A 7,458-nucleotide genomic window follows, 5' to 3' on the forward strand; every position below is an offset into this window, starting at 1 on the left:
ACTCACTGGAGTCGTTCAAGAAACTTCTCAAAACTCACCTCTTCATCAAAACAAAACTTAACCTCGAGCCTTTTTAACTACTAGATACTCTTGTGCAAAGAATCCTTGGGTTTCTTGAAAGGTGCTATAGAAATCTAAGTTATTTTAAAGTTATTATTATTTTAAACAGGTGGTTTTATAGTAGCTGCTGGGTGAGACTGATCAGCATCCCCACACAGTAGGCTTGGGAATTAATAGATATCTCCATGATGTTAGTGTGTTAACTGAATGGTTTGTGTCTTAACCAAGTAAACAAATATGGTAACATATCACTGTATGAAAAGATTTTTTCTGACACAATATAGGTGTAATCAGTGTATGTATGATGTAGGAATGTCAATCAAATAGTGTCCTCACAGTGCAGATTTTCTGATCAATGTATGTCCCTAAAATGTAGGTTTTCAAAGACATTAGGTTTAGTTGGACCCGATTTCTATTGTGTGACAATAAACACAATTCATTTGTGTTGCTTTGTTTTTATTCTGTTTTTTATACTTAGAGTAATTGAAACATGCTTGATTATACAAAAATAGATTATTAGAAGAATTTGATCCAAGTTCACATGCACAAATGATTTGGATTTATATCTAGAACTGAACCAAATTCAGTAAACAACTGGTTGAACAAGAAAAACTACCCCTAAAGATGTTTTTAATACCTATTGATTACATTTAAAAACATAAAACAAAACAAAAAAGAGTAAGAAACAAATTTTGTGGGGCTGTCATGTGTAGTGCGTATAGTCAAGACTCTTGGTTTTTTCATCATCTGGTCTGAGTTCAGATCCTTTTCGAACAAACAAATGGGAAGGCATCATTGCAGGTTGCAGTGCACCACTTCAGATTATCTGCAAAAACAAGAAAAACACATGTGAATTTAAGAATTTCAAACTGGAATTATAAATTGTGTGTTTTAGCTGATCTTACTATCGGTCAGGGTCATTTTGTAGATTCTTTGTGACTGAATATGTGGCTGCTCTTATGTCAATACATTGGCAAAGGGGAATCTGACAGAGCCATTTTCTAAATGTTTCTAAAAACTTTGCTTTGGATGAGGTGTGGGGAAAACATGAAGGTCTTAAGAGCATGCTTAAGATTCTAGCTCACTGTCAGGCACCTAGCAAACATTAGTAATCAGCTAATGCAGAGTATTTTTCAACCTTAGACCTACTCAAAGGATGTGAATGGCTTTGATTGTCCTTTAGGATATTAAAGTACAGAAAGTGTGTAAATAAAATATATTAATGGTAAAGCCAATCCATATATTGTCCTTGCTGTGTATATGTTCTAAGTGATCAGTGTATTTGAGATGCAGATATGTTTACTGACCAGATGTGCTAACTCGTGTCACTATAATACAGATGTGCTTTTTGACTAGTCTACTTATAATATATGTGTGCTAACTGTCCCAGCAATGCATGTGTACTTACTGGCTAGTTTTCCCCCAATATAGGAGTACTAAATGAACACCTTTATCTAGTTACACTCTTTTGTAAACTGTAGTTTGTAAAGTAATGTAAAACCCACCTTGACATTTTTATCTCCACTTAGAACATAAGTAAGAATAACAGCAGGCTAACTTTATCTGTACTCATATTAGTTTGTTGGTATGTGTACATGTCTGTGTATTTGTGTGTGTTTATAGCATTACAATGGCAATTTATCTTCATGCAGATGCTAGCTGTCTTCTTGGTGTTGTCATGGTCATCATCATCTTCACTGTCCTGCTCACTGGTATCATCATGGCTGTCCTTCTTACTGGATTTGCCATGGCTGTCTTGTTCACTTGTATCATCATGGCTGTCTTCCTCACTTGTATCGTCATGACTGTCCTTCTTGCTGGATTTGCCATGGCTGTCTTCCTCACTTGTATCATCATGGCTGTCTTTCTTACTGGATTTTCCATGGCTGTCTTCTTCATTTGTGTTGTCATGGCTGTCTTCTTCACTCGTATCATCATGATCGTCATCATCGCACCAGTCTTCATAGTAAAACTTGGAGCCATCAATCCACATCCAAAAACCAGGCTATGGACAGACACAAACATACATAAATACATATAGTGAACTTGCATAGTTATATCTTAGGTGGGATTTTGGTAGTGTTTAAGTTTGCAACTATTTAATTTCCACTGAAGCTGCCAGATTTCAATCCTGACTAAGTGTACAGGCATGGATTATAACACTGATTTAAAAAAATATATATATATCCATACATGGACGGCGCTAGTGGCACCAGCCCAGGTTTCTGGGAAGTTGTCGGTGTCCCCTCTGGTCAAAGACTGGACAAAGTGGTTTTCCTCATAATTGTGAATGGATGCCAGGTTGCCGCCATCGAACTGACAAAAAATCTGGTGGGAGCCATTTTGTATTCATTACAATACATATGAACAACTGAATGAATAGTATGTTGTATTCATCATCTCTATGATAGCTCACCTGAGCTTCAGTCCATGTCTTTGGGGTGCTGATATAGTTGAAACACCGGTCACCGAATCGAGACCAGCCGTCTGGGCAGTCTGAGTCCCCTATCACTTAAAAAAACAAAAAAAAAACAAAGTCCAAATCAACAAAATTAAAAAAAGCACAGTTATACTTATGTTTTAACATTTTGTGTGCTAGATCTGTTCATTATATTGCACATGTTTTTACTTGTCTTGTACAGGTTTCTCCTTTTGAATGACTTAGTGTAATGTGGGTACACATTGCTAAAGCCACTCACTGCAGTTAACAGGTGGGGTATCAGGTGGTGTTGTTGTATTCGGTATCTTCTTTCCAGTCATGATGTCAACGCACCAACAGTACCCGGTAGACCCGGAGCACTGCCTTGGAAGGAAGTTTCCATTGTCATCACACTTAGGGCAGAATGATCCAATGAGGTTTGAGCAATTCATTCTTTCATGGTAACAATGGCCTTTATCCCAGGACATGGTGGGGTTGATCGGAATGGCTTGGCTTATCGCCAGGACAGTGGACAGTGTAAGTGACACAGCAAGCATCTTCATGGTGATCGTGAAGATGATGATGGAGGAAGTTGACCTTCAGACAACACATCAAAATGTTAAAGTCTTGAGGGGGATTTTGTTTTAACCATGTGCTGAATATTGGAATATGCTGAATTTTAAGTGAAGCCTATTTTTACTTTTTTTTTTTTCTATTAAGAGATTTTACTTTGTAAGTTTCCAGGCTTACAAAAATTCTCTAAAAAAGAACAGATGTTAACCAAACCCTAACTCTAGCACTATATCACCAAGCTTCCTGTTGTGTTTGGGTCAAATCCGACTGATTTACAAATTAAAAATATTAATAAATAAATAAATATTGTGTTTTACATCTGATTGCCTCAAGGCCCTACGATTTCCTAAACACGACACACACTTGAACATATAAAAGTGATGAGCCCCTTTTTCGTTGAATTTTGAGTGTTTTAATGAACTTTGTTCTGTGGTGTTCCCACTCAAAATTGACCGCGATAGGAAATGAATGGCAGATCGTTACATGGAGAAACCTTTGGAATGCAAGCATGCTGATCCACACAGGTATGCACACAGGTGTACACACGGGTATTCACAGACGCGGACTACACCTTTCTTGGCTGCTGCCTCAAAGCACATTGTGCGCTGTCTTGCGTGCTGCACAATATCGTTTATTATTTAGTATCTACTGATATCTACTGCTAGCTAGTTTATTGTGATGGTGCTGTTTTTTTTATTATGTTGCTCTTTGTTGTTTGCTTTCTCTTATGTTTTTTTTCTCCATACAGGTGACCCAGGAGTTTTTTTTTGTTTGTTTTTTTCCTTTCTTCCCCCCCTTCTCACAGTCTCTTCTCCCCTTTGGTTTTCTTTCTCTCCCTCTCTTTCTTTCATTCTTTCTCCCCGTCCTATCCCCCAGTCATGTCTGTCCCGTTTGTAGCAACTGAAAATAAAATAAATTCATAATTATAATAAAGGTCAATCAAATGGACCAATATGGCAAGGCCATGATGATCCACTTGGTAAAATAAATCCGCTTGGCATCTTTCTTGGCCTTAAGACAACAATTCTGATGGCTAAAGATCCAAACGGGACACACAAAAAAAAAAAAAAAAAAAAAAAAAAAAGGAATGGGAATCCCCCCCCCCAAATTGAAAGACCCGCTTTTACAACCTACTGAACAACCCACTGAATGGCCCACTGAACAGCACATTGACCCACCCACTGAACTGAATTTGGTGGTGAAAAATGTTTCTTATGTTAATTTCACAGCTGTTAAAACTGACTGGTTGTGTGCACCCCCACCCCCCTTACTGTAGTAAGTGACTAGAGGGCTAAGCATGATCTCGAAAAACATAAAATAGGCAAAACACAAAACAGTCACGAACAAGTAATCTATTTGTTTTGCATGAATTCTATTGTTTATTTTATTCAAAATTGTATAACACTTTCTAGTCTTACTGTTGTCAAAAAATGATATTCAGATAGTAATCAATACTAAAATTAATATCATGTAAAATACTGCAACAATATCAAAAATGCCATCTTGGTTTCCTTCTTTAGCTGACACAGAATTTCACACAGCACGGCTTTAAGAGGAATTTCAGTGGTGAAAGTTCCTGTTTCACAGACGCTAATATATTTTAATTATTAATGTTTACCCGATGAGTGCAAAAACTAACATTAGGCATTTAACTATTAGCAAATAGTCAAATGGACTGTGGATAGATAAAAGATAAATAATTATTGACAGCTTAACGGTTCAAGGATGGAATACTGAGCTGTGACAGAGAGACCTGGAGAACTGGGCGGGTTTGGCTGCGTGGAGCAACAGGGAAACCGGAGCTGAAGTGAGCAGAGTCCAAAGTGTGGAGAACTAGTCAGAACAAATTAAGAGTAGAGCAGCTCAATCAGACAGGTTTCAGGACTGAAAAAGGAAAGCAGACTGAGACGGAGCAGTGTGAATGGTGGATGAGAGAGAGGTTGCATGCTGATTAGGGATGGGTATCGTTTAGGCTTTATCCGATACCAGTACCAAACCGGTACTTTTGAAACTGTGCCGGTGCTTAAACAGTGCTCGAACCGGTGCTTAAAGAATGGAGAACACAAAATTGGTCCAAAAACCTCTCATGTTCAGCTGTTTTTTTGTAAAAAGACAACAATGTTAGCCTTTTCTGCAGCTAGAGGGCATATATGGTATCACTCTTGGCTGGAAGCAGTGCTTAATCAATGGAAAAAACACAAACCTTGTCCAAAAACCTCTCACGTTTAGCTGTTTTCCACTTTTTCTTTGGTCATTTTAGCCTTTTTGGCCAGGGTGAAGGGAGTATCTGCCATCAAACAAGACAGCTGCATGTAACTACGACTGTATTTGCTAGTTCACCTTAAATGCATTAATGTAATAACGTGGTTAGCCTACTCAGCGTAAATTACACACGAAGAACATTAAGCTACTCACGCAGAGAAGAACGGTTGCTGCTGCCATCATCATCATCATCATCATCCATCATCATTTCTGCTACACTGGCAGGGCTAGGGGCCAGGACTCTCCTCTTTGGGTTCTTGGGGGATGTTGCTAACTCCGGGTCCGATAAGAGGCACCACACCCGCAGTAGATGTGCTCGATGTGAGGTCTCGCAGCAAGCTATCAAATACGGTGCATTTCTCAGCTTTTAACAAAATGCTATACGTCGCCAGGTGTTTCATCAGATTCGAGGTGTTACCTCCTTTGCACAGTATCCCCTTAAACCATTTGTTTTGCTGCTGAGCTTGCATCTTTTGCTGTGAAGTACAGCCAGACTTTGACCGCTTTGCCTTGGGCGTTTTTAATCTGTAGCTCTGTTTTAAAAGAACGTGCGTACCTGGGCCCGCCTACTACGCTTGCAAAGGTAAAATGATTGGCTGGAATCCAAAGTGTATGACATCTCAGGGAAAAAAAAAAAGCACCGAAATAAAGCACCGAAATGTGCGCTGCTTTTCGGTCTGGTTACTACCGTTTATGTCAGAACCAATACCGGTACCCATCCCTAATGCTGAAATATGTGACAAAATCTACTTTTACAATCATTTATTAAAAATCTGTTTCTTATTTTGTTTTTAGTCAGCTGTTATAAATGCATTTATATGTTTAATCTGTGTCAGAGTGAGCACACAGTTTTTTTTTATATTCTTCTTCTTTTTAGAATAACTAATACCACGTTTTATCCAAAGTTCACTTGTAATTTTTCCATAATGTTTTTTTGTACAGTATTTCAATTATTTAGATGTAAATATAGTATCCTATATTCATTAATAGGTTCTAAAATATTTTTTAACTTGATCTATACTGGAATAATCTAAAAAATATGTAAAATGAATAGAACCTCTAAATTCCTCTTTGCCATGCAAAAGATGTATAAAGATGTATAAATAAAATAACATAAAATAACAGATAGCTAAGCCAAGATTGAGAAAAGGGATGGGTAGAGGTGGAGTGTGAAATGAAGGAGAAGGAACAAAGGCAGAGGGAGAGTTTTGATAAGGTTTAGGGAATGAGAGCAGAAGAGAATAAAGCAAAAGAAAAAAATAAGGAAAGACAATGTTTGCATCAAAGCAGAGGAAAGGGATGTAAGGAACAAGGACTGAAGAACAAGTAGAGAGTTTAGAGTTAGATTTAGGAAAAAGTGAGGAAGGAAATTTAAAAATGGACAAAAGAAAGAGTGAAAGGTTAGGCTTAGGTAAAACAAGTAGAAGTAGGAGCATTGTAAGAAAATATTCTTATTTAAAACAGTGGCTTTGGAAAATGATAACCCAGTTAAGAAAACTTGAGTTAAATATACAAAAAAATAAAATTTACAAATAATCTAATTTTCACATTTGGTTTTTTACTTCCCCCCAATACAGTTTCCAAAAAATAAATAATAGATTAAGAAAAGCCACATTTCATCCACACGAGATGCTTCTTTCTCAAAAAATTGTCATAGTTGTGAGAGATTTTTATAATTTATAATTCAATTTTTGTTTGCAAAAATTATTGTTTGAATTACTACAAATGTCTTCAGATACTTAAAAATCTGACTTGTTGATTTTTTTATGCAATAAGCATTTGCATTTTAATTTTAATATTAATTTTCATAAAAGAAAAAAAAGTGTACTCACTCTGCTCAGTGTCAGCTGGAGTGCTGATTCAGGTTTGAAAGCGTCTGCTGTGTCTTCTCCCTTTATTCTGCAGATTCTGCTTTGTCATGATATGATTTCCCACAGAAGCACTGGATCACAATTTCACATGATGCATTAATTGCCCTTTTCATCATGCAGCACTTCATCTTACTCCTTTTTTTACTCATTGTGTATCAGAAAATGAGCCATTGTGAGTGTATTTATTCTTTTCTCAGAATGTTAAGTCATGATGAGTTTTGTGTTACATCACTTCCTTCTTGGTATTCACAGAGACTCATTGAGTCTTGAGTT

General features: G+C 37.1%; 1 protein-coding gene across 2 annotated transcripts; it reads right to left on the reverse strand.

Annotated features, from left to right (window-relative positions):
- Window positions 1-480: 480 nt before the first annotated feature.
- LOC101466519 (uncharacterized) lies at window positions 481-7,226 on the reverse strand. 2 transcript variants are annotated; one of them, XM_076880067.1, is made up of 7 exons: window positions 5,468-5,493; window positions 5,256-5,339; window positions 2,760-3,076; window positions 2,477-2,571; window positions 2,254-2,388; window positions 1,690-2,065; window positions 481-886 (listed from the first exon to the last, which is right to left on the reverse strand). In XM_076880067.1, the coding sequence occupies exons 3-7, from the start codon at window positions 3,040-3,042 to the stop codon at window positions 819-821; spliced, it is 957 nt and encodes a 318-aa protein (XP_076736182.1). In that variant the 5' UTR covers window positions 3,043-3,076; window positions 5,256-5,339; window positions 5,468-5,493; the 3' UTR covers window positions 481-818. The 2 variants fall into 2 exon arrangements, with proteins under 2 accessions (XP_076736182.1, XP_004572353.2); XM_004572296.3 differs by lacking the exons at window positions 5,256-5,339; window positions 5,468-5,493 and adding an exon at window positions 7,147-7,226.
- Window positions 7,227-7,458: the final 232 nt, after the last annotated feature.

Source organism: Maylandia zebra, linkage group LG3 (assembly GCF_041146795.1).
Source record: "Maylandia zebra isolate NMK-2024a linkage group LG3, Mzebra_GT3a, whole genome shotgun sequence".
Taxonomy (NCBI): domain Eukaryota; kingdom Metazoa; phylum Chordata; class Actinopteri; order Cichliformes; family Cichlidae; genus Maylandia; species Maylandia zebra.